Raw genomic sequence first — 27768 nt, 5'->3', positions numbered from 1 at the left:
CAGAAATTACCTTTATTGATGTCAATTAACACGAACTATAACCAAAACTTGAGAACATACTGGATTACAGTACCTGTATTAATTAATTCATCATAGTTGTAATGAAATAGAAGATATCAACTGAGACACTGGCGTGCTATATTATCAGAACAGAACAGATATTTCATTAACTTATACAAAACATGTACATGTATCTTGTTAATACAACATGAGATTATATACTTATAGTAGCAATTCTAAGAATTTATACATATAACATATATGTACGAGTATAGAAGTAACTTTAAATGACTTTTGTATGTATTTCTTTATAAACTCTATATTTGAGAACAAAATGAAATTCATCTTCAACCTCATTTAAGATCGCATAACTGACATAAGAGTTCGTGCCTTTCTAACCTGTCTCTGCCGTACATGGCAGACTCTATACGTAACTGATGTGCCGATATACAAAGTTTCACACCATTTTTGCTTAACACAATCTATAATATTTTGTTTAAGGTATTAGGCCCATAATAGAGTACCTCCTTTTTGAAGAGTATTCAATTCCTACCATAAACCTACTTTGACAGCAATTTTCAGGGGGGCGTAGGTTCAAGCCCTACTGGGACCAAAATTTTTTTTCTTATTTTCCTTTTTTTCTAGTAGGTTTTAACTTCTTTCAAGACTTGTTACTGATTTATTGTACAAAAGTGGAAAATAATCATTTGATATGCGATTTCTTGCTGTTCAAAGTGAATTTACCTCTGAAGCAGAAGGGGTAGAGTTAGACATCTTTAAAAATACTGAGTTACATGCGGTAAAAGTTCTCTATTTTGCCTTCATTCTTTAGATTACATATTGTGGAAGAAATGTAGGTAGGTTTTACTTCTGCCCCAAGGTCATTTTTGAATGAAGTGAGCAAAATTCAAAACAGACCCGCAGGATTCGACCATAATTTTTCAATATTGGAGTTGGAATTCTGTCTGATTAAATCCGTTTACTCGAGGCACCCTAGAAAAAATGATATTGACAGTTTTTATTTTAAGTGTTATGATTGTTTACTAATAGTTTGATGTTTCTTTCATAAAAATAATGGAATAATGAATTCTCTGAAAACGTTTTAGATAAAGGCCACCACTTTGAAATTTGTCCCAACTTGAGCTTTAGGAAATACCATAAATTACACAAAATTTATAAAAAACGGCACGGTGAAAGTTTTTAAAAATTTGCATATATGTGCGAAACACGGTCAACTGTAAGAATATACCAAGCATTTAAACATTACGATTAGGGGCCTAATACCTTAAAAAGGGTTCATATGTTTTGGCTTCAAATTGACCTGGTAAGTTCCAAACATGAGAAAAACCATACTCGTTAAGATGGCATTTCACATGATATGCCCAGTTTTTTTACACCGTTCTAATGCATTGTTGGAAAATACCTTTCAAAATAACATTATCTGTATTTAATAATTTAAACCAATATTTAGTAATATGAACATATCTATTTATGTACAACGGATAACGTCCAATCTCACCATAGGTTGCAGCGTTACATGCACTTTGTTTCACGTACAAAATTTAAGATGGACTCTTTCAAGATCTTTATAATTTGAGAAACCCCACACCGGACATGCATAATTCAAAATAGAGCCTACAAACAGGTCAAGGCGTTGAAGCGATATAAATGGAATTATATCATATTTGTTGATATTATTCATTAAAACATTCATGGCCTTTAAAAATTTGCCAACACCACATTGATTATTACGAACAAATGAACCAGTATAATTAAAAATAACCGAAGTAATTAAAATCATTTACAACTTTTAATTGTTCATTATCATAATACCACTTCTCATATAATTTGATGGGTCCCCTCTATAATGAATAACACTTGATGTGAACTTATCATATAAGTTCAAATTATATGAGAAGTGGTATTATGATAAGTTCACATTATGTGTTATTCATGATAGAGGGGACCCATCAAAGTATATATATTTATTAGTTTATTTGAGTCTCTTCCATTTACATTTACATAAATATACATATAAAAAACAATAAAACTACATGTAAATGACCATTCATATACAACGTAAATGAATTATAAGAGACTATACAAATATCAAATTATATGAGAAGTGGTATTATGATAAGTTCGCATTAGGTGTTATTCATGATAGTGGGAACTCATCAAATTATATGAGAAGTTTTATTATGATAATGAACAATTAGAAGTTGTAAATGATTTTAATCATTTGAGGTTGTTTTAATTATACTAGTTTCTTTGTTCTTGATAATCAATGAGAATTAATGCAAACATATTAATATTAAAGTGAACATGCAAAGGAACAATGTGCGTTTAACTAAAGTGAAAGCAAATCTATCAAAAAGTATGTGTACTTCTGTACAAATTAAAAGGACATATGATCCAGTACATGTATAGAAAAATACGTGTACATGTTAGTTCAAAAGTTACAGAAAAAATTTAAAAAGGTTAGACTGAAAAAAACAAAACAATGGACTTGATAAGACAGTGGCAAAATGCAAAATGACTGGTAAAGCCATGCAATGGCTGGTCATGGTATATGAGTTTTAAACTGATGGAAAATATTGTAAATTATTGTAGTCATTGCTTATAAAGAAAATGATTCGTATATATGAAACCATATTAAATGTTTTTTTATTCAGAGAAATAGTTTTCAAAATGAGACTGCTCTGGGTAGGACTTACTTTCCTAAATACAATGTATGTAAAAAATTAACATAATTTATAATTACAAAAGAGAATTTGAAAATCCAAAAATGTTCACTGTGGTGAACCTATTCGTGTCGTATGCAAAATCAACTCTTTGATTCAAACCGTTTCGGAGGATTTGTTCATAAGGTAAAGCGGTTTTCTCTTCACTTTGTAAATGTTCCATCAAAGACAGCCCGACTTGCTCTTTCCATGCATGTGCGTATGTATAATATCATTACCTTCGTTTGTTAATGATGTCCCGGCAAAGGAATGCAAATGACCAAACAAAATGCTTATCGTCTTGGAAAACATGTCAGCTTTGTGTGTGGATTATCAATTCAGAAAGCAGAAAATCGTCGTGCATAGCATCGAAACGAATCGCAAGTATGCCTGCAGAAACATTTACAGGTACAAGACCGATCTGTATCGACAACAGAATAAGTGCAACACGGACTGACCTACAATTTCTGATTGATGTGAAAGTGGCCAGTAGTTCAAATTTATTGACGTTTGAATTTTGCCTAATGAGTTACAAAACATATCGTACAGACGAGAATGAACCGTTGTATTGCTTTTAAATTACTAAAGAAAATAAATATTCTATTTTTCTTTTCTGCCAATGTCTAACATTTTTTTTTTACATACTTTGTCATTTTTTCAGTGTCATAGATATATTGCTATGGCGAACCTGGTGGAGATCAACATATTGCAAAAGATGTTTTTTTTCACATATCTTGAAATGTTTTTGAAAGATATCACTAAATATGAGGTGGCCGGTTAGAAATTGTGCTCAGTGTACAGATTTCCAATGTCAAAACACCAAAGAAGGCTTGCATGAAAATAGAAGATTATTTTTTATTTGATGTACCATGCCTTTTTTCACAACTAAACTTTAAATCAGTTATTTTGTTGTTTCAAACTACATAAGGTGACGCATTTACGACAATGAGTTTTTTATTCAAACATTTTATATTCACAAATAATTGTATCTAAAACATAATTGATAAAACATACTTCTTTATGAAAATGAAATTTATCCTTTCTTGATACATTTTATTATTTCTTTCTAAAACATATATGTAATAATATCTAATCATTGTAGAATTTTGCATATATCGTATATAATAAGTGATTAATTCTAACAGATAATATAATGCACATCATCATTCAAATTAATCTGCTTCCTTATGTAATCCTTTTGAAACTTTTAAAACAATGAAAATGCTGCATGTATGGTGAAAGTCTGTATCCAATTTTCGATACAATAACAATTATACCATTTTGAACATTTGTTTTTGTTTTTGATGTTTCTATAGTATAACTTTTTTCTGCAGATGTGACATCATTATGAAAATAAGATATATCTCAGAAATAATTAGGTATGTTTCAAGATATGTGCTATATTGTAATTTCTAACTGAATCCCACTGATACTGATCACTGTGATTATTTTGCACTCCTATTTTTTAAATTCAAATATTTTAGAAGAAAAGTGGTTTTGTATTTAGTGAGAGTGAATAACAATCAAAAGATCACAAAGGGTAACGGTCCTAATTTCAACTACCTTTGTCCATGTGTGTCCAGTTTCTTACAAATTGTGATTTAACAAAGTATCATGGAATGCGGAACACAAACACCGCCTGTGGGTTGTGTAAACGCTCGTCTGTAACTGCAGGACAGAAGGAAGTATGCAGCAGAACAGTTATTCTACCTCCTGATGATGTTTCAAAGCTTTAGCAGAAATATCTAGCCAAGAAACTCCAATCTTCTAAGTACAAATACGTCAAATACGCACAACATGCTAACTCAGATGAGCGAAAAAGAGCCATCATGGCTGTTTAAAACACCCGTACAGTCTGTAAACATGACTGTATGCGTTTGTGACACTGAAAAACTGTATGTTAAATAGATGACAATTAGCAGTAACATTTTACCAATCTGATAAAATAACAATTCCAGTGTCTTCCTCCTATCTGCTTTTAGATGATACAGCTGCGCGCCCCCTTTAATAGTATTTGCCAACTTGGTTATAAGTCAAACAGTATACATTATATAAATAAAATACATGCTGATTTTGACCTGAACGAACAGATTGTATATAGTACAAAACCTTAAAAAGACGGACACATTAAAATACATTGAAACAAATATCAAAACATTCTAACATCAGGTTACAATAAAAATGAATGTAAAAGTATCGGAAATGTAATATATGTTTGTGCATTTCCAATGACATAACTCTGAGTAACATTCAAAATTACATTCTGCAGTTAACTTAAAACATGCCTTTCTCTATTCATGCATAATAAAGGCTCCACAGACACATGTTTACGTTTTGGGATGTTGTCACGTCCTAATTATTAAATAACACGGCATGGAAAATTCACCTTAATGCTGTGTGAAACAGCCCCCGAGAGGCAAGGCAAATGCTTTTTTGACCTTATGCGAACCATATTGTCACGAAGTATTCCAAATCCCGATCGTTTCAGTTGTAAAACTGTGTCATAGGACCATAAATTTAAATAAACCAATAATTTCAGTTTGTATATTTATGCACAGTCTTTCAAACGTAAGAAAAACTAAAAGTTCAATTATAAACAGAAGGTATCAGGATTTTTAAACATAAGATTGTAATTCGTACAGGATTGTCGACTATAGGTTCATGTCCAGCTGGTTTTTTTAATAGTTTAGATATCCTAGAATACTTTCCAGGATACTCTATTGGACCATTTACAGAATATCTAACAGGCGTCTTTATTTTTAATTTGTGATTCGTGTTTTTAAAGATTTCATTTCTACCGATAACATGTTTTGTAGTTTTAACCTGCAGTTCTGTTTACTTTTGTTTGAACTTTATTACAAATTCTTTATAAATGCCAAACCCTAATTATCACTCTAAGTAACTCCTGCATAACCCTTTCCACGTCATCGTTATGCTTGATTACAATTTATTTAAATCTGTATTAAAAATCCCATTTCTACCGGTTGTTCCATATTTGTCCAAATTCTGCTGCAGGCTTCCATTAGACTTCAGACGGGGGTTGGTGCAGTCAATATAATTGCGATTGTTTATAATTATCTTCTGGAGCCTTTATGTCGGAAATTTTAACGGGGACTAACCGTTGTTAGCTACTAATAGTAAAGGCTACTTTTCCCACGGCTTCCATACTGGATTCCATAATTGGATACCGTACAAACATCAGGCTGCGAAGAACTGATATCGTTTTCTTTTTGATCGATGTACTGGTTTCCTATACCGTCAATAAACTGTGATCTCCTTTTTGCAATTCTTTCACGCTTTTTCCTGTCAATCACAACAAAACACTTACATTTAAGCTTTACAATTCAGTTGAAAACAAGAAAGAAATGTTTTCAAACAATCACTCTTCGCCGTCAAAATTAGGAAAGGGTAGCAAAACCACATATTCGTGAAATGGCGTTGCATGGTAAATCCAAAAGGGGTCCGACACGTGCGAATCATTTTCATTTTCGGTAATAAATAGTCCCGAGTCCTTGTAATCAAAACCAATAGTCAGCGAATACATATATATACAGTAACCATATATGTTCATTGAATATGTTTCTCAGGGTTACTTCTGATGCCGTATAACAATGACAAATATTTTCTATTCATTGAACAATGCTTTGCTCAGAGTGGCTTATGACTATTTATCATGCCATACAACTACATTTGTATGGCTCACACATGTCGGATCCCTTTGGGTAAATCAAATTTTTGCCATAACCTACAGGCAAAATTTTGGCCACCAGAACCGAAAACCAACCCGTTGTAAATTTACGTTTTGCATGTTCCTAATTTAGAATCCGGCACCTGTAACTGGGTTCATCTTTCACTTACTCTTATTACTCTACATAAGTAACTTGTCTGAATATGTTGCTTCCCACGTACGTCATTCAGTGAGATGGATCAGAAAACGTTTCTTCTTCTAAGACTTGTACTCGCATGAATAATTCTACGTTCCAAGTCAGGCTTGAACAAACATCGTTAAGGGGCAAGTGATTTGAAATCAGTGACTTTAAATCCTCGGCCGACAGAGACCCTTATCCAGGTTTGAACTACTAGGACGATGGATATTTTAAAGGGTGCATCTCAACATAATCTAATTATACTATGTGCAGTAGAAAAACGCGCCTATAGGGGCCTATCCTTAGGACACCGGACACATTTTTATGCAATCTCACCAGACATATTATATGTATGTTTTTGACAACAATGAAAATGACGTCACTCGACCATCAGCTATTTCCGGAAGTAAAGAAAATGAAAGTTGACATGATTTGGATTCGTCGATAGTCAGGGGTCACGTGCAGGGGTCAAAATGTATGCGCGAGGACTTTTTGTTGTTGTCCTTTTTTGATGTTGTCTGAAAGTGTGAGTATATGCCTCGGATGTAAGATATTTCCGTATTTGAGAGCTGCAGACCTAGACATTTCAGAAATATTTTCAAAATGAATTTCGTGTAATAAATGTTGATTCTACGGAAGCGTGAAAGGGCTAATACGTTTAATTACGTTACATGTGCGGAAAGGATATCAGTGATATATCATTCCCCAACTTGCATCTCGGGGAAGTAAATGTGTCCGCCTGTCCATCCGTTTCGGATGATAATAACCTCCCTTTACATGATGTACCCCAAGCCGAGTGATGAGTCTACCACAGACTTACACAATCAATAACGCAGAGTAGATCTAGCGATGTTAGTCTTTTTTGAGTTGTAATTTTTCATTCCCATCAAGATATTCTAGTGCATGCACACATGTAAATGCCTAAACATATTATACAATAATCCTGATCGCTATTTTTTTGTGAAATAAAGAAGAATTCAACTGTTTATATTGGACGTTTATTGAAAATGATGCAAAATTTGAATTCAACGACCCAATTCAAAGTGTTTTCAATAAACTTCGAACACTTTTACCTTACATGGGTAACGATCAACCATTTCGGAATACTCCTGACAATTTTCAAGGTTGTCCGTACGTGGATCATTGTCTTACACCATATTTCCAAAGTATTTGAGCTTTATAGGAATAATATTAAATATTAGAAGTAGTGCATTGATATTTTGTTTTTAGCTCAGCTGAGGTGTGATTTTGTAATCTCTATATGCCGTCCTGTGTTAACAACTGCACTTTTAATCCTCCATAGCTCACACGTTTAGCCCAATAAAAATGTATAAAATCTGAAATGAGTTTGATTCTAGACTATTTTTGCTCACTAAGTCAAGTCATGGAAAATACTGTTAGCACTCTAGAAGTCATACTTTATACTGGATTTATATGAAATCCGGTCAGCATGGTTTTTTTTGTTGTTGTTTTTTTTGTTTTTTTTTTAAATCATTCCGACATTCATTACGGTTGGGCTAAAATTGTAATCTCAATTGCTAGTGACGGATGACGACCAATGATTGACACAGGGCAGCCACAATAGCTCACCGTGAGCATTTTGTGTTCATGTGAGCTGAAACAAAAATCTCTGGTGCACAACTTCTAATGCTGAATAACATTCCTATAAATTTTCATGACCTATGTCAAACACTTTTGAACGTATGTGTAACAACACATTTTCTCTGGCGCACAAACGAACGGACAAACATAAATATCTACTCGTCTTAGTCTTTATTCGCAAATGTCTAATAAGGACAACGTAAGCGGTCTAACACGAGGAAAATGCATTTAGTTTTTGCCGTAAGATTGTAGAGTAATTTATGTGTCTTTGGGTTACAATGTTAACAGTTTTAGGTTGGTTTTGGCATAAATAGCTCTAGTTAGAAAGAACTTGTACAAAAAACAGAGCTGAAACTTCGGCCCGGTGGTACCACTCTCTGACTACGAAACCAAGGGTCGAGAGTTCGATTCCATGTTCTTCCACCTAAAATTACTTCTGAATTACTTCTTGAATTGGAACGTCTTCTGTATCTTGCATTATTCTCCAGCTTATGTTTCTAACAATTGTTGGAGGTGTCATCCATATGGGTTACCAATGACAACTACAAATAAGCTTAATTACAAACAAAAGAATTAAGCTAAAATCAGTTTTCAGTCCTTTGAGACCAAATTTTTTTTAGTGAAAATGCTGTAGTGAATACTGGTAAATGAAACTTAAAGCACAAATACAGTAAACAATACTGGCAGTAAATTAGGTTCGATTCACAACGAAATGCTGTACAAGTTTGCAATTTTTCAAAATATTGACCTTAACCATTCTTTAGCCAGTACAAATTAAGAGAATAATCTAACTTCAATCGCGAATTTGATACCGTTTAAATTGTTTCTTTTATATTTTTGTGCAGGTCATCGTTTAGAATATACGTTATCATTGTCATTTAGTTTGTAACAGTAGCATACTTTAGTTTACAAATACGTTCCTTACTCTAATTTTGATAGGCTTTTCTTACAGTTATGATTAAATGTACTTACAATTGACGTCTTGTTAGATACCGTGACTCCGTTGTTTCGATTTTCCCAGTAATTGCATCCCTTTTCACTTTCCTTACAGCCTGATTTTAAATGAAACGTAACCATTTTAGTATGAAACGCATACAAGTTGTTGATATAGAATGTTCCTCACTTAAATGTAGTCTCTGTGCAAAAAAGAGGCAGTTTACAAATGATTCTTTATTTTTTGATGTATTTGCATATAAAAATACTGATGTTTTCCTAGTCGATACGTCCAGTATCTTGTTTCTCACCGCCCTTCGGCGCACTTCCATTCGTAAACTACAAACAAACAACAGTCTAGATTCACTCATCTGACTTCTTTTTGAAATTGTATATTAAGCATTCTGGTAAAGTCTAACTGAATTCCTCCAAAATTTTCTGGAGCAGAAGACATTTAAAGAAAATTCATCTAGTTGTTCAAAAAAGAAGTAATTGCACATTTCCTGATGACTCCAAACAGTGATTCTTTTGTGCAACTTTGAATTCATGCCACAAGAGGGTGCTATGTTAGTAGGTCTGTAGAAGAAATTACTACAAATACATCACAGAGTCACCGTCCCTAGACCCTAACAGGCTCATCGCTATAATTTGTACAGTCTTAGATTCTTATTACCTCAGGATTATTCCATGAAGTTGTTTTTGAATTTCTTCTAGACTTATGATACCCTAGAAAGACAAGAGTCAACCTTTGTAAGGTTTTTGAATCCTGACTAATAAATAGTACTACTAACCGGATTCAGTTAAATCACACCACTGTCGTTACCAAGAACTTTTTTTCAAAGAACTAGTTACTCGTAAGAAAAGCGCCCTAGGTTTGTACGGGAATCAGGGATTCATTTATAAAAATTCCATACCAATAGAGAATTCTTGCAGGTAGTTCTATATCGAAGGAAATGAACATTTACACCTGCAGAACTTTTTTTTTTGACCCATAGAGGGGCGTCAGGACCATTATTCGTGCAATTTGAATCCCTGCCATTTGACAATGTCTCAAGATAAATGTGGTACAATTAATTTGTCGTTCGTGACCTTACTTTCGTCTGAAGCAAAAGCTGAAGGAAGTGAAATTTGAAATCCCCTTGATCCAAACAGCTTTTGATACAAGTTTCTGGTCCCTCGCACACAACAGAGTTATTTAACCAATATACTGGACAAAATCCGGTGCTCTTACGTTACAGATGACTTGTTATTATTATTACATCAGATATATATAACACCCTTTTAATGACAAACACGTTCAGGAGCGTTTTACATATAGCAAACGCAGCCACACAGTGCGCGAAATTCATTGACCGCGGCCCGATGAGGCCGCGATCATATTGAATAGGTAAAGTATATGCGCGCTGGGGAAAATATTTCATGATGGACCTGTGAATTCTTTACTTATGGGTGAAACAGGTCTCATAAGCGTAAATACGACTAGCTTCTACTGATTATAAAACATACCGTACGATTTGTTGTGAATTAACTGTTGTTGTACTTTTAGTAGTTCAACCGCTACCCTTGTTTAAGAGCAACATTTAAAAAACACGTTTTTTTCATCCTCCAGTAATAAGTAAGTAGACTCGCCCAGTTTAATCAATCTAGACGCATAATCTAACTCTATACATAGAGCGCCTACTTCACCCGATTTACATTCGGAACATTTTCACGCGTTTCGGGCTTTATCGTATGTTTAACATGGGATTTTTGAACCGTCCAAAGATGTTGGAAATGTTTGTCTCATTGTTTATTTTTTTTTAATAAAACTGTTACTGCTTTCATTGTCTACCACTTTTTTTCCACCCTTGCCTGAAAAAACAGTAATAAGTTTGTACACTGTTCAGACAATTGTGCTCTGTTGAAATTTAACCAAACACAAGTTTACCTGCATAAACAGAAAGCATGATATGTCACCATGCGCGGATCCAGATGGGGGGGGGGGGGGGGGGGGGGGGGACCAGGGGTCCGGACCCCCTCTGGAAAATCTTTAAAAAAGGAAAGAAGACAAGAAGGAAAGAAACTGTTTTTCGAAAAAGGCAACATTAGGACTGCATGTAAAGTATATCTGGCTGCTGCTACATACGACCCCGACATAATTCATATTATTTATCTAAAAGAAACTAAGAATTTTACCTTCAAGAAAGCTAGATTTTATCATTGTCCCAAATTTAACAGGTTAGTCCATAAAACTGTCCTAGAATGCAAAAAGTGAAGTGCTAAATTTCAAAATTTCCAGGGGGGGAGGGGATCGGACCGTACAAATTTCTGGCCGCGATAAACCATTTGACTTGTCCTCTACTAGTAGACACAGAGCGATCTCACCAGAGGGACAGAGTAAGATGAAGCCGATAGAACAGATAGAGAGAAATCCTTTTTAGATAAGGCGTGTCTGGCTTACTCAGCCTAGCTTTTTGCGAATAGACAGTCTGGTTCTTTAAGGTGCCCGGTGTATAGCACCGATACACGCGAAGACGTCTTTCCTGGGAAGAACCATTACAAGCCTCTTAGTTAGGTGGGAGACACTCAAGAGCATCTCAAAAATTTCCAGTGCCTGGACTTAAGTAATGAAATGTCTAAAAAGTGGATTTCATCAAATCATGACAAAAACATGTTACAGGAATATATCGGTGATATTCTGGAATTGGTAATATTGTATTTTTTACCGGAAAGGACATTGCAAATAACGGTTTTCCGAAAAAAAATGAGAAAAGCACTTTGATTTACAGGACAGTGGATAGCAACGAGTATAACGTAATGTCAGAGGCATATCTTGCGCTGTAATATTGGAAAAGAACATTCTTGTCCATAATCATTAAATACTAGATCATCTGTTACCGATCCGATTTCTCAAAGTAACGAATGGATACTGTGTTGTAATTTTCACCAATTGTGCACGATGAAAAAATAATTTGGATTAAGATTAATATTATAGAGTTTAAATATTTAGAAATTCAAATAATGCAAATATATCCTAATACTACAAATGTGCAAATTGAAAGGTACGTGTGATTTCCGAAACTACCTTACGCAGAGCATGGGTCATTATTTTGCAGCATGTGAGCATGGTTTCTGTTCACAATGAAGTATTTTGGTTTGAACTATTTTATGCTATGGTACAGTAAATGAAATCGATAAATCATGACAACTTACGTTCTTAGCAGAAGCTGTTGTGGACAACACTTCAGTGCCTGTTGAACTATGTGTGTCAAATGCTCTTTGCTGACACTTGGCTGCATCTTCACTATCTGTACGAAAATAATGCGACATCAAAAGGAAAGAAAACAAGAGGGCCATGCAGGTCCTGTATCGCTCACCTGACCTAGTTCTTACCACAGATAAACTTGTATTTAATGTAAATCAGGTAGATCATTATCCAAGTTTTTCAATGACTTGTTCTAGTGATATTGTTTCTGACTTCAGCACCATACTTCTGAATTTGACCTAGATTTCAAACATTTCGAGCAAGTCTCATGAAGATCAGGTAGAAAATGTGGCCTCCTGAGTGTTAACAATGTCTTTCTATGATTTGACCCAGTAAACTAGTTTTGGACCTAGATAATCCAGTTTCGAATCTAATTTAGATTTCATACAGACAAAGATTCTAACAAGGTTTTATGAAGATCAAGCAGAAAATGAAGCATCTAGAGTGTTAACACGTTTTTTTGACCTAGTGACCTATTTCAAGATCTCGGTAAACCCAGTTTTGAACTTGACCTATATTTCATAGAGACAAACATTCTGACGAGTATTGATGAAGATCAAATGGAAAATGTGGGCTCTAGAGTAAGAATAATTTTTTTTCCATAATTTGACCTAGTGACCTAATTTTTACATCAGGTAAACCAATTTTAATCTTAATCTAGAGTTAATAGAACGAAACATTCTGACATGAAGATCAAGTCAAAAATGTTGTCTCTGGTGTTAACAAGCTTTTGCTATGATTTGCACAGTGACCTAGTTTATAAGGTCAGATGACCCAGTTTTTAGCTCACCTGAGCACAATGTGCTCAAGGTGAGCTTTTGGGATCGCCCTGTGTCCGTCGTCGTCTGTCGCCGTCGTCAACAGTTTGACTGTTAACACTCTAGAGGTCACAATTTTGACCCAATCTTAAAAAAACTTGGTCAGAATGTTACCTCATAAAAATCTTGGACGAGTTTGATATTGGGTCATCTGGGGTCAAAAACTAGGTCACCAGGTCAAATCAAAGGCAAAGCTTGTAAACACTCTAGTGGTAGCAATTTCGCCCAATCTTAATGAAACTTGGCCAGAATGTTACCCATAATAACATCTTAAATGAGTTTAATATTGGGTCACCTGGGGTCAAAAACAAGGTTACCAGGTCAATTCAAAGGCAAAGCTTGTTAACACTCTAGAGGTCACATATTTCGCCCAATCTTAATGAAACTTGGTTAGAATGTTACCCTTAATAAAATCTAAGACGAGTTCGATATTTAGTCATCTGGGGTCAAATACTAGGTCACCGGGTCAGATCAAAAGAAAAGCTTGTTAACATTCTAGAGGTCACAATTTTAGCACAATCTTAATTCAACTTGGTCAGAATGTTACCCTCAATAAAGTCTTGGAAGAGTTAGATATTGGGTCATCTGGGGTCAAAAACTAGGTCACTAGGTAAAATCAAAGGAAAAGCTTGTTAACACTGTAGAGGCCACATTTATGACTGTATCTTCTTGAAACTTGGTCAGAATGTTAATCTTAATAATCTCAAGGTCCAGTTTGAACATGGATTATGTAGAATCAAAAACCAGGTCACCAGATTAAATCAAAGGAAAAGCTAGTTTACACTGTAGAGGCCACATTTATGAGCACATCTTAATGAAACTTGGTCAGAATGTTAAGCTTGATGATCTATAGGCGAACTTTAAATCTGAATTAGATGGGGTCAAAAACTAGATCACTAGGTCAAATCAAAGGAAAAGTTTGTTAACACTATAGAGGCCACATTTATGACTGTATCCTCATGAAACTTGGTCAGAATGTTAATCATGATAATCTTTAGAAGAAATTTGAATCTGGATTATGTGGGGTCAAAAACTAGGTCACCAGGTCAAATCAAAGGAAAAGCTTGTTAACATTGTAGAGGCCAAATTTATGACTGTATCTTCTTGAAACATGGTCAGAATGTTAATCTTGATAATCCCAAGGTCCAGTTTGAATATGGGTTATGTAGAATTAAAAACTAGTTCACCAGGTCAAATCAAAGGTAAAGCTAGTTTACACTGTAGAGGCCATATTTATGATCATATCTTAATGAAACTTGGTCAGAATGTTAAACTTGATGATCTTCAGGTGAAGTTTGAATCTGGATTATGTGGGGTCAAAAACTAGGTCACCAGGTCAAATCACTGTAGAGGCCAAATTTATGACTGTATCTTCATGAAACTTGGTCAGAATATTAATCTTGATGATCTCAAGGTCCAGTTTGAATATGGGTTATGTAGAATTAAAAACTAGGTCACCAGGTCAAATCAAAGGTAAAGCTAGTTTACACTGTAGAGGCCGCATTTATGACCATATCTTAATGAAACTTGGTCAGAATAATCTTGATGATATTTAGGTCAATAGGTCAGGTGAGCGATACAGGACCTTAGTTTTATAAAGACAAAAATTCTGAAAAAGTTTCAAAGAAATCAAGTAAACAAGAGGGTCATGATGACCCTGAATCGCTCACCTAAGTAATATGAGCCACATGTTTCAAATGGCAAACTGATGCTAAAATATTAGAAAGTAGGTCAGTAGGTCAAATTCATGGTCACTGAAAGTCAGTTTTAAGATCCGTATGCAAAACTGTACATGTCATCCAAATTTCAAGGCTGTATCTTAAAAAACAAGAAAGTAGGTCAGTAGGTCAAGTTCACAGTAAGGTGACTCGTAATCACTTTGGTACATCAGGTAAATATAATTAAACAGTCTAGGAATATGATCTGATAATTTTTGAAGTATTTTTTCCAATATAACTCATATAACAAGTGACCCCTAAGGGTGGGCCTCTTTTTACCCCAGGGGCATAATTTGAACAATTCTGTTAGAGGTCCACTAGGCAATGCTACATACCAAATATCAAAAGCCTAGGCCTTTCAGTTTCAGAGAAGATTTTAAAGTTTTCTCCTATATAAGACTATGTAAAACTTGGGACCCCCGGGGCGGGGTCTCTTCATCCCTGGGGCACAATTTGAACAATCTCCATAGAGGACGACAAGGCAATGCTTAATACAAAATATCAAAGGCCTAGGTCTTGTAGTTTCAGACAAGAAAATTTTTAAAGATTTTCCTATATAAGTCTATGTAAAACTTGGGACCCCCGGGGCGGGGCCTCTTTTCATCCCAGGGGCACAATTTGAACAATCTTCATAGAGGACCATTAGACGATGTCACAAGCCAAATATCAAGGCTCTATGCCTTGCAGTTTTGGACAAGAAGATTTTTTAAGTTTTTTCTTTCGGTTGCCATGGCAACCAGAGTTCTGCATGGAATTCAATTCTTTGAATAATTTTGAAAGGGGACCACCCAAGGATCATTCCTGTGAAGTTTGGTGTAATTTTGCCAAGTGGTTTTCAAGAAGACTTTATTTAAACAAAAGGACCATGATGGTCCTGAATCGCTCACCTATCCCCACATGACCCAGTGTTGAACCACTGGCGCCAGATCAGAAAGAAATGCCTCTATACATGTTATACCCTACCCCTAGGTATTCTATATGAACCATGGTCGTGAACGGGAAAATATACTAACCCATTTCAATCGCGTATTTCATATCTAAAACACGCAGTTCAGTAAATGTGTACTATTGATATTAAACAAGTGGTAATTTATCTTCCGTTGTGTACCGGTCACATTTCTTCAATAGTTCTTATTTTAGAAAAACAACGTGTAGTTTACAGTTTTTTCACAGGTACACAAAAAACTTGCTTGAACTTCCCTGGTGAAGTTCCGTTCTAGATTATAGACACACTCTGATTGGCTGATGTGAAAATGTATGTCAGTCGTCATTTTACTACACGTGCACGCTAAAATGTTTATATGAAGCATAAATGTGCAAAAATGAATTAAATAAACAGAATAGATGTATAACTATGTATGATTTCAAATTCAAAACCTTATACAAGATGAATTTCATTCATCATTTCGAGTCTTATCGTAAAACTGTGAATATATTGCATTCTGTTTTTGTTTGTTTACATTTCGCTTAACATGTGCACACTGTCGTGACCTCTAGACCGGATGTTCATTAGGGAAGTTCACGCAAGTTTTTTCTGTAACGTTGACTAAAGCATAAAATATACGGAGCATCTCTGCAATATGGAATATTGAGACAAGGTGACTGGTGCACGATTGAAGATAAATTATCGCTTGTTTAATATCAGTAGTACACATTTACTGACCTGCGTGTTTTAGGTATGAAATACGCGATTGAAATGGGTTAGTATATTTTCCCGTTCATGACCATGGTTCTTATAGAATACCTAGGGGTAGGGTGTAACACGTACGGAGGCATTTTCTTTCTGATCTGGTGCCAGTGTGTTGAACTGACTATGACGTCGTTATTTCTATTATTTGACATAGTGACCTAGTTTTTGAGCACATGTGACCTAGATATCATCAAGATAAAAAATTCTGACCAATTTTCATGAAGATCCATTGAAAAATATGACCTCTAGAGGTCACAAGGTTTTTCAATTATTTGACCTAATGACCTAGTTTTTGAAGGCACGTGACCCACTTTTGAACTTGACCTAGATATCATCAAGGTGAACATTCTCACCAATTTTCATGAAGATCTCATGAAAAATATGGCCTCTAGAGAGGTCACAAGGTTTTTCTATTTTTTGACCTACTGCCCTAGTTTTTGACCGCACATGACCCAGTTTCATACTTGATCTAGATATCATCAAGCTGAACACACTCACCAATTTTCATGAAGATCCATTGAAAAATATGGCCTCTAGAGAGGTCACAAGGTTTTTCTATTTTTAGACCTACTGACCTAGTTTTTGACCGCACGTGACCCAGTTTTGAACTTGAACTAGATATCATCAAGATGAACATTCTGATGAATTTTCATGAAGATCTCTTGAAAAATATGGCCTCTAGAGAGGTCACAAGGTTTTTCTATTTTTTGATCTACTGACCTAGTTATTGATTACACGTGATCCAGTTTCAAACTTGACCTAGAAATCATCAAGGTGAACATTCTCACTAATTTTCATAAAGATCCCATGAAAAATATGGCCTCTAGAGAGGTCACAAAGTTTTTCTATTTTCAGACCTACTGACCTAGTTTTTGACCGCACATGACCCAGTTTCAAACTTGACCTAGATATCATCAAGGTGAACATTCTGACCAATTTTCATGAAGATCCATTGAGAAATATGGCCTCTAGAGAGGTCACAAGGTTTTTCTATTTTTAGACCTACTGACCTAGTTTTTGACCCCAAGTGACCCAGTTTCGAACTTGATCTAGATATCATCAAGGTGAACATTCTGACCAATTTTCATGAAGATCCATTGAGAAATATGGCCTCTAGAGAGGTCACAAGGTTTTTCTATTTTTAGACCTACTGACCTAGTTTTTGACCCCACGTGACCCAGTTTCGAACTTGACCTAGATATCATCAAGGTGAACATTCTGACCAATTTTCATGAAGATCTCATGAAAAATATGGCCTCTAGAGAGGTCACAATGTTTTTCTATTTTTAGACCTACTGACCTAGTTTTTGACTGCATGTGACCCAGTTTCGAACTTGACCTAGATATCATCAAGATGAACATTCAGACCAACTTTCATAAAGATCCCATGAAAAATGTGACCTCTAGAGTGGTCACAAGCAAAAGTTTACGCACTAACGGACGGACGCACGGACGGACGACGGACGACGGACGCCACGCGATCACAAAAGCTCACCTTGTCACTTTGTGACAGGTGAGCTAAAAATGTGCCCTCTACAGTGTAAACAATGTGTTTTTCTATGATTTGACCTAGTGACCTTGTTTAATATAAGATAACCAAGTTTTGAATCTAATATTAGTTTCAAATAAAGATCAAATGGTAAATGTGGCCTCTACAATGTTAACAATGACGACAATGCTTTTCCATAATTTGACCTAGTGACGTGAACTAGTTTTTGACCCCAGGTCATAGAGAAAAACATTCTGATTTTTTTATGAAGATTATTTATTTATTTATTTATTTTGTTGGGTTTAACGTCGCACCGACACAATTTTAGGTCATATGGCGACATTCCAGCTTTAATGGTGGAGGAAGACCCCAGGTGCCCCTCCGTGCACAATTTCATCACGAGCGGGCACCTGGGTAGAACCACCGACCTTCCGTAAGCCAGCTGGATGGCTTCCTCACATGAAGAATTCGACGCCCCAAATGAGGTTTCGAACCCACATCGATGAGGGGCAAATGGTTTGAAGTCAACGACTCTAACCACTCGGCCACGGAGGCCCCTTTATGAAGATTATGTTAACAGTATCGCCCCTGGAGTGTTAACAAGGTTTTCTATGATTCGACCTAGTGGCATAGTTTTTGACCTCGGGTAATCCAATTCTAAACTTGTTCTACATTTCATGAAGACAAACATTCTATGATAATCACACAAAAAATGTGGCCTCTAGAGTGGTAACCCGTTTTTTCTATGATTTGACCTAGTGACCTAGTTTAAGAACTCAGATAACCCAGTTTCAAACCCGGCATAGATTTTATAAATATTCTGACAAAGTTTTATGAAGATGAGGGGAAAAATGTGGCCTCTAGAGCGTTAACAAGAGATTTTCCTTAATTAATTTACCTAATGACCTAATTTTTTAACCGCAGATGACTCGTCCGATATTTTATTGAGGATAACATTCTGACCAAGTTTTATTAAGACGTGAACAAAATTGCGACCTCTAGAGTGTTGACGAAGCACGACGACGGACACAAGGTTAACACAATAGCTTACCTTGAGCACTTTGTGTTCATAAGAGCTAAAAAGTTATACTTTTAGGATTTTGTTCCCTATATACATGACTGGCATACTTACAGTCAAAAACTAAATATTCACAAGATTTTGTGAAACATGCAAAATCCAGTTAAAGAAAGCAGCCTTTCTTGTTGCTATTACTGTGCAAAACACCTCAAGTTACATACATACATCCTTGGTCTATCACCTGCTGGTCTATAAAAGGAATAGTAGATGGGAACAGTGGGAAAAATGAAAAATACATGTAAACAACATGTATTGTACTTTTTATATAAAAGGAAAGGAATTACATGTACCAACAAAATGAAAGTTAACTTGGGTCCCTGTGACCTTGACGTTTGAGTTAGAGTTGGGAGCCTTGCGCAAGACACATCGTCTTGTAAAAGTGAATATTTATCCAAAGTACTCTGAATAGCCATCCATGCAAAAAAGTAACAATCTGGACAAGATGTACAGCCGTAAAATATGTTTCTCTCAAAAGTATGACATTGATCGTTGAGCTAAAGGTCTTAATTTCAACACATGATACGGTTGTGTGACTACTTGTGCCAAATTAAATGAATGGAAAAGTTATGGACACATTTACTTAAATTAGGCAGGGGATAACAAAATGTCGACAATTTAAATAATACAAAAATATTCAATTATGAAATAAATACCTCTCTGTTGGCTTTGTTCAGTAAGTGATCCAAGCGAGACGCTTTCCGCAGCATTTATACTGACATCATCTGTGTTTGGTCTAAAACACAAGCACCTTTCTTTGTTCGCTTCTCGTACATCGTCTATGTCCTTGCCAAGCGTTTTCATACTGTGCTTAACTTTCCTGGTTGTCATGAATAGTTCAGCCTTTCTTCCGTGTCTCTCTTTCGTTTCTAGATCAGTTGTAAGGGACTCTAATTTCGATCTAATGTTTGCCATGTTTAATGCCATGTTTTGTACTTTTTTCGGATATAACTTTGATTGTTCATCCAACTGTCTCGCTTCATCATCTACCTTATTGTTTATAAACATCTGTTGTTCAAACAATTGCTGTTTTCTTCGTCCTTGTCTCTCGTCGATCTGTCTTATAAGTTCGGACCTTTCCTCATCTAGAGTAGTAAAGATTTCAATACGTTGATTGTCAATGCGGTCCTTTATGCACTTCTTCTGACATTTTATTGACTTCGAAATATCACTACTGTTAAGGCTTACTTCTTTCAATTTCTGACCAGTCTCAGCCTCAGTGCGATTTGCTTCTTCCTCAACGTCTTTCAGCGAATTCTTAACTTCTTTAAATTCTCTGTATACATCTCGTGACTGCATATATGAAGGGATATGTTTAAATTCGGAGCACTCAGCTTGATGGTTAATTGGTAGACACTCAATACATGCAGTGTAGTCGCATCTCGGACAGTAGAATTTTACCAGGTCATTTGGATGGATTGCACATCGTTCAAAACAGAAGTCCTGTGGCATGTTTGATTTATCGAACAGTGTGTGATCTTTTGCTAATCTTTTGTGATACTTGAGGCACGTACTACATAAGTAATCAGAGCAATCAGAACAAAACCCATCAGCTTCAACAGTGTTACCTTCCTTATTACAAGGTTCACAGAACATCGTCTCTTCAAAATCCGAGCCATACTCGCCTTCTGCAGTTGCCATTTTGTTCTGGCATATAACGAACCTATTTCGCTGGACTTTAACTGTTTTTGACCTGATATTCCTGTGTTGTAGCAGCGATCATCCGGCTATCTAAAGTCAATTCCAGATGAAAAGTATGAATTTTACATATAAGAAGTCATAGAAATCATATTTAAAGAACAATAGCGCCGTATTTTGCAAAGGGTTTGGGATTCGTTCTAAATGGAAACCATTCTAAAGTTAACAAATGTGCATGAACAACTTTTTTCTAATGCCAGAAACAAAAATATTACGGTACATGTAAATCGTTATACAGAACATATTATTCATTATTTCTACATTAAATGTATATCTACCGTTCGTAATTAACTACGTTGTTAAGTAATTATTTGTTATAGATGTAATATGGAATAATACGTAAGAACTTCCTTTCCTTTTTTATATATAGCAAACATGTATTTACATTTTACAAACATTTACAGGTGAAAATTGATTTAAAAATCCGTTGTCACGGGGACTATACTATTCCAATTGACAAAAAGCTAGAAATCTTGTCTGTATCTTGTAACTGTTGAAATAAATTGATATAAAAAACACAGCAATGTTCCACTTTTCATTTCATTTTCCATTTTACTTATGGTCTCGTGGCTCTGAAGACATTTTGTAAGAGACTCGATCGAACGACTTCACAAGACACAAAATATCGGGGTTTTAAAAAGTGCCGTGTTCATATGTTTTTTAAGCACAAAAATGTGTTCAGAACGAAAATTTCGTTTTTCCGAGCTCACTGACGCTTTCGTTCATTGTTTAACACAAGGAGTGTCCTGTCCGCGAACAGAGAGGGATCCGTTTTCTCATTTACCACAGAGAGGGATCCGTTTTCTCATTTACTACAGAGAGGGATCCGATATGCATACACACAGCGGAATAGGTATCGCATAGTATTATGGCGTTTTGAAATGTAAACAAACAAAAATGCTTCATAAAATGAAATTATTACACTACTAATCCCCAATGATAACGTGATTCCCGCCGAAACGCGAGGACGAGTCTTATTCATGATAACTGATGTAATAACAATTCATAATGCTTGCACATTACTTGACAAGCATATATAAGTATTCTTTCATTTTAGATATCCACAGTGTATATGGCAACATAGCTCAGTTGGGTAAAATGCAGACAAACAACTGCATATAAGCGAATCGTTTAATGGGTTCGAATCTTCATGAGTTTTTTTTCAGATTTTTTCTTTTGTCTTTCCTATTCGTTTTCATTTTTGCTTCCGTATTTTTGTTTGTTTCTTGATGGTTTGTATTTGTATATATGTCTTTATATAACAAAATAGTATGTTCATTATTTGCATTGCGTAAGTGCATGCGTTTAATCAATATCTTTGATATATTATAATAATATATCAAAGATATTGATTAAATGCATGCACTTACGCAATGCAAATAATGAACATACTATTTTGTTATATAAAGACATATATACAAATACAAACCATCAATATAAACTGCCATACCGCAGTAGATACCTCTCTGTCGTGTTGTCACAGAGCTCATGAAGGAATCTAATTTTTTATGCAAAAGTGAAATAAAAATTAAATGTCGGTGCTGAGTTTCGAACACACACGGCAAAAAGATCTGTTGAACATGGACAGCATGCTTTACCACTGTGCTAATTCCTAATTGGTACAAAATCTAGAAATATTTAGACTGTAACATGTTAGAAAAATGTTGAATTCCCTATGTTCCATTTTAATCTATTTATAGTCATGTTTGTAAATATCAAGTTATCGTTGGGGCATAGTACACAGTCTAAATATTTCTAGATTTTGTACCGAGTTTTCGTGTTGGCGGATATAAATCTGTCGTGTCAGCGCCCTTTATTTTTCGTGTTTTTGTGTTTTTGCCCCGCCGACACGACAACACGAAAACTTAACAAATTAGGTATTTGTTGTGTTTTTCGTGTTTTCGCCCTGCCGAGACGACAACACGAAAACATGACAAATTATTTTTAGACATCTCTTATAAATTGTAGAGTTATTCTGAAACCAGTGGCAAAGGGTTTTAGGAGCATTTTTTCTCTCTATTCGAACGTACTGCAAATTTAAAATTTATTCATATTCCTTAAAGCTGCATTAGAAGATTTGAGATTATAAAACAGTACAATAATATATCAGATGTCAGTTATCGTTTTAAGCATACGAGGTGTATGTATTACTGACTCGGTTCCAGAAACATTTCATTGGGGTGCGGGGAGCGGAAACAGTTACAGAATGAAGGCGGCATCGGCGAGCCGAGTGGAGTAGGTGGATCAGGGCGTGTCTGCCTTTAAATGTTTGAAATACATATATAAAATGTTGGCTTCAGCTGCAAATTTTGAGGTACGGTTAACCCTCTCCTGACAGTGGAGTCACGGGGTCTTTACTTTGTCATTTTTTGAAATAAAGGTATAAAATGGTGGTCCCTGCTGCATCTTTTTCCAAAATTTGAGATACGTTAGGGGAGGGGGTTACGCCCTCCGACTTAAGGGGTCAGAGGGTATCCTCACGGACATTTTTGAAATAAAGGAATGAAATGGTGGCCTCTGTTACATTTTTGGTCTAAATTGTGAAAAAGATATTATTCCTTTTGCCAAAATAGTTGGGTTGGGTGCAACTATGACGAGTACAGGTCACTTTGGGGGTATGGCATGGGGTTTTGGGATGGCACGGCCAACAAATAAAAAATAACTTACGTATATGCGTGGGCCTCAATGAAGATTAACTTATTCACATGAAATACCCAACCCCTGTACCTCAAAATTTGGGCTCAAAAATGCATCAGAGGCCACCATTTTATACATATATTTCAAACATTTAAAGGCAGATACGCCCTGACCCACCTAACATGAGGGTTTAACCCTTTCCGTACCTAACCCCACTCGGCTCGCCGATGCCGCCTTCATTCTTTAACTGTTGCCGCTCTCCGACCCCAATGACATATTTCTGGAACCAGGTCAATTAAACATACTCTTCATATTACTCTACATTTTATAAGAGAGTCTGAAAAGAATTTGTCATGTTTTCGGGTTGTCGTGTTTTCATGTCGGCGGGGCGAAAACACGATAACACGAAAACTCGACAAATACCTAATTTGTCGAGTTCTTGTGTTTTCGTGTTGGCGGGGCGAAAACACGACAAATACCTAATTTGTCGAGTTTGCGTGTTGTCGTGTTTTCGCCCCGCCGACACAAAAACACGAAAACGCGACAAATAAATGTCACCGACACGACATATTTATACACGCCAACACGAACACTCGACAGATAAAGCTGTCGTGTCGGCGCCCTTTAAACGTCGAGTTTTCGCGTAAAATTTATCGTGTTTTAGTGTTTTCACCCCGCCGACACGACAACACGAAATTCGACAAATTAGGTATTTGTCGAGTTTTCGTGTTTTCGCCCCGCCAACACGAAATGGCAGAAATCAGCTACTATAATGAATACATATTGAACCACTCTACCTCCTGCGCCATCAACAAGATTTTACTTTGTATATCTTTCAATCTAAACGAGAGTGATACTGATAGTTTATTTCCATATTGCTAAAAAAATAAAAACGCCATAACACTGTGTGATACCTATACTTACGTGTGTGCTCTTTTGTTTGTAACGGAAGCAAAATATACGCCTACGCAGTGTTTGTTTGCTGCCGACGTTATGATAGTGTCTTAAAACGGCCTCTTCTTGTTCTATATTTATCAATATTCACTCTAATAAAACGTTGCAACGGTTTATAAAACTGCATGAGAAAATCTGCAAAAACTCGAATGTTTCCGTAATTCTGTAAATTAGAAACTGATCAACAATTAAGTTTCAAGTATATATATATATGAAATAAATGGCCGCAAGAATTCAGTGTTTACGGAATATCTTTGAGAACAAAGCGGAGAGAACGTTACCGTTTGCCCCCCAAAATGAACTAAAAGCGAAAAGCTAAATAAATCCAAAATTTTCAATATAGGCAATTGACTGATCAATTACTTAAAAAGAGAGCAAAATTCACTATTGAAGATAAACATTCTGGAAGGAAACAAAGATTTTTTTTCAATTAAAACCAATTTGAAAATTGTTTAAATTGTGTAGGTCATACAAAGGCTAGAGTGAACCTTGCCCTTTTGATATTTAAACATAGGGCTGAAGTCGTAGTAAGTGTTGCTTTAACATAAACTGAGTACGGGAATTAAACAGAAACAAAGAATAGTAAACAAAAGTCATTTGAGGTACACGTATTATGAATAGAATTTCCGGTGCCAGTGGATACATGCAGAAAAAGGCAAAGAATAGCTTTCCAACCCATCATGGAACTGCCACTATTAAAATGCCAACAGGTGGTCGCCTTTAGAATAGAATTCCAAAGGGCTGTCGCGTCCGTTTAATATTTAGTCTATGAGAGAGTTCATTTTGCACTTGATTTAACCTTTAGCCTGCTGATGGCAAGTAAGTTTGCCCTTGCGACCAGTGCAGAGCAAGATCAGCCCGTTCAGCCAGTAAATTTTCAGTGATCACCCCTTCAAATAATGAATGGTACTGTCTAAAATGGAAAATGAACCAGACCATTTTAGAAATTTAGCATGCTAAGGGTTAAAGCACCAGAATTCTTGTATGGACTCAAACTATTACTCTGTTTATTCAGTCTGTGTAGAACTTCAAATACAAATGAGTTTAACCTATTTACATTATTTTACGGTATACTGTAGAGGATATAGCTAACACAAGTTTTGGTCAAGAGCACTGTCTCATTTGTAATTCAACATACATTCTCATTTAGTCACAGCTACCCTGTGCAACTGGACATATATAGCAGCCATGTTGGCTTATCTGCCGTAATTTATACCGATGTTTATCTGATTTGAAATTCTTTTTTTTGTTGGATTTAACGTCGCACCGACACATGACAGGTCATATGACGACTTTCCAGCTTTGATGGTGGAGGAAAACCTCAGATGCCCCTCCGTGCATTATTTCATCACGAGCGGGCAGCTGGGTAGAACCACGATTCTTAATATATTGTCCACTGACACTTGGGGTAAGGATCCCACCCCACCCAATCCCAACTCACTGTCTCCTACGCCTCTGCCATCTGTAAGCCGATATTTTTAGCATAATAAAAACGCGTAGATTTACTGAATCATAAGCTAGTTTGTTATAATTACAGCATGTTTTTTTTTAAAATATAATACTTTACCAACAATGCTGTCTTACTTTTAAAGAGCATTGACGGTAAAAAGTGCATTAAAAAAAAACATCAAAAAAACGAAAAACATGCTGCAATTGTAACAAAACCCGTTTTATGACTGCTCTGACCGTGAGGTGAAAAAAGACAAGTGAATTTGAAAATTCTGCAAATTTGCGTTGATACCAGAGCAAAAAAATCATGAAAAAAAAATTTTTGAGAAATATCAAGGAAATATAGAGCGGATGTACTTACATATACTTAGCACTTTATCATATGACGTTTATGGCTTGCCGCTTCTATTTGTACTATGATAAAAAACTAGTAGTAAACTCCGGTTTCATGACTAAGTTTTGAGACATAAATTCCATTATTTATTTATTTTACACAACAATTACTCGTCTACAGGAATCCTTAATTTTATGAACATCATGCATATCCAGTTGAATATAAATGCCACTAAAATGTATCGGTCTGATTTATTCACAATACGAAACTGCCACATAAGTGTCTGTGATATAGTCACCAAATAATCCACAACTTTCGATTTAAATGCTTCTTGTAAAAATATTCAGACTTAGTCGATTATAATGCAGAAGATGATTTTTATTCTTAATATTTCAACATAAAGGTTGTTGGTTATTTGTTGGCTATATACATTGTGTCACACTGTCCTAGTTAAACGGGAAGTAGCAATATCTGGTGTCATTATATGTATATACTGCCGTCTTATAAAAGGTTAAGTTTAAATAAATCCAGAATGTCGCTTGTTTCATGTGCGAAATAACCTTGGGTTTAAAACAAGTAGTTTGTTTAGTATTATAGCCATAATTTCGTACGGATTTTCTACTTCCATGCCAAATTTTCAGCATTTATCGCTAACAACTAACGATTAAGATATATGGCACAGTAATACTTACACTTTGATCCATCCCGTCTGTTACACTCTAAATATATAAAAATAGTTTTCATTAACTTGCTGTGAACATGACTGACCATATTAATCTGTCAAGCAATGGTAGTTAGAACTAACATCTATCAAGTGATCAAAAATTAATGACACCACTTTCGCTTTAGAGTATTGCACCGCACTTAATATTTCTATGTGTATGATTGGTCAAAATTATCTTCAGAGGGCTGCATGGTTATTTTTTATATAAATACTGGAAACATTTTATAAGAAAATTATAAGCCTCTAAAATAGCACAATTTTATCTGATGGCTGAACCATACCTATGTTTGGAGCCAGGGGCAATAAAAAATGTCAATGTAGAAACAACCTTCTGGAGTTACTTCCCTTTTAATGAAGAAAATTGATATATATAAATACGAATAAACATAGGGACGGGAGCCAGTCTATCAGTGATTGTACTGGTACTAGTTATTAAAAGCATTTTTATATGATCAGTGAGCTGTATCTGGTCTGAAACGGTTTTCGGGGACAATATGGTTGTTGTTGTCCTCCTTTCAGTCTGTCTACACTTGGTTCCCAAATCCGTCAAGGCTGTTCCCAGTACAAATCATAATTTGTCTTGTAGTTAAGCAGTTTATTATATATTAACAATTTGTGTTAATAATGTTTTTGAGTCTCTAATTTCCAGTGGTGCTTGTTTTGTTCTTTGCTTTTGTGTATAAGAAATATGAGCCGCACCATGAGAAAACCAACATAGTGCATCTGCGACCAGTATTGATCCAGACCAGCCTGCGCTTCCGCGCAGTCTGGGCAGGATCCGTACTGTTCACTAATGGTTTCTCTAATTGCAGTA

At 35.6% G+C, this 27768-nt stretch overlaps 1 protein-coding gene across 4 annotated transcripts; it reads right to left on the bottom strand.

The window, feature by feature from the left end:
• LOC123539001 (E3 ubiquitin-protein ligase TRIM33-like) lies at positions 1–27109 on the bottom strand. Of its 4 annotated transcripts, none has more exons than XM_045323450.2 (5): positions 26923–27109; positions 19815–20889; positions 12317–12411; positions 9164–9243; positions 1–6026 (listed from the first exon to the last, which is right to left on the bottom strand). In XM_045323450.2, exons 2-5 carry the CDS (start codon positions 20797–20799, stop codon positions 5855–5857), a joined length of 1332 nt encoding a protein of 443 aa, XP_045179385.2. In that variant the 5' UTR covers positions 20800–20889; positions 26923–27109; the 3' UTR covers positions 1–5854. The 4 variants fall into 4 exon arrangements, with proteins under 4 accessions (XP_045179385.2, XP_053386600.1, XP_045179384.2 ...); XM_053530625.1 differs by having other exon boundaries at positions 19815–20885; XM_045323449.2 differs by lacking the exon at positions 26923–27109 and adding an exon at positions 26258–26657.
• Positions 27110–27768: the final 659 nt, after the last annotated feature.

This window comes from Mercenaria mercenaria, chromosome 18 (assembly GCF_021730395.1).
Source record: "Mercenaria mercenaria strain notata chromosome 18, MADL_Memer_1, whole genome shotgun sequence".
Taxonomy (NCBI): Eukaryota; Metazoa; Mollusca; class Bivalvia; order Venerida; family Veneridae; genus Mercenaria; species Mercenaria mercenaria.
The sequence above is the reverse complement of the archived record's forward strand: the minus strand, read 5'-3'. Positions and strand labels throughout refer to the sequence as shown.

Bases quoted from the DNA above. Each gene is read 5' to 3' on its own strand.
- LOC123539001 (XM_045323450.2), bottom strand. From the start codon at position 20,799: ATGGCAACTGCAGAAGGCGAGTATGGCTCGGATTTTGAAGAGACGATG. The intron at 12,412-19,814 runs GTATTTATTTCA...ATTTTCGTACAG, and splicing joins TGAACAAAGCCAACAGAGAG to ATAGTGAAGATGCAGCCAAG. The intron at 6,027-9,163 runs GTAAGTACATTT...TGTGATTGACAG, and splicing joins TATCTAACAAGACGTCAATT to GAAAAAGCGTGAAAGAATTG.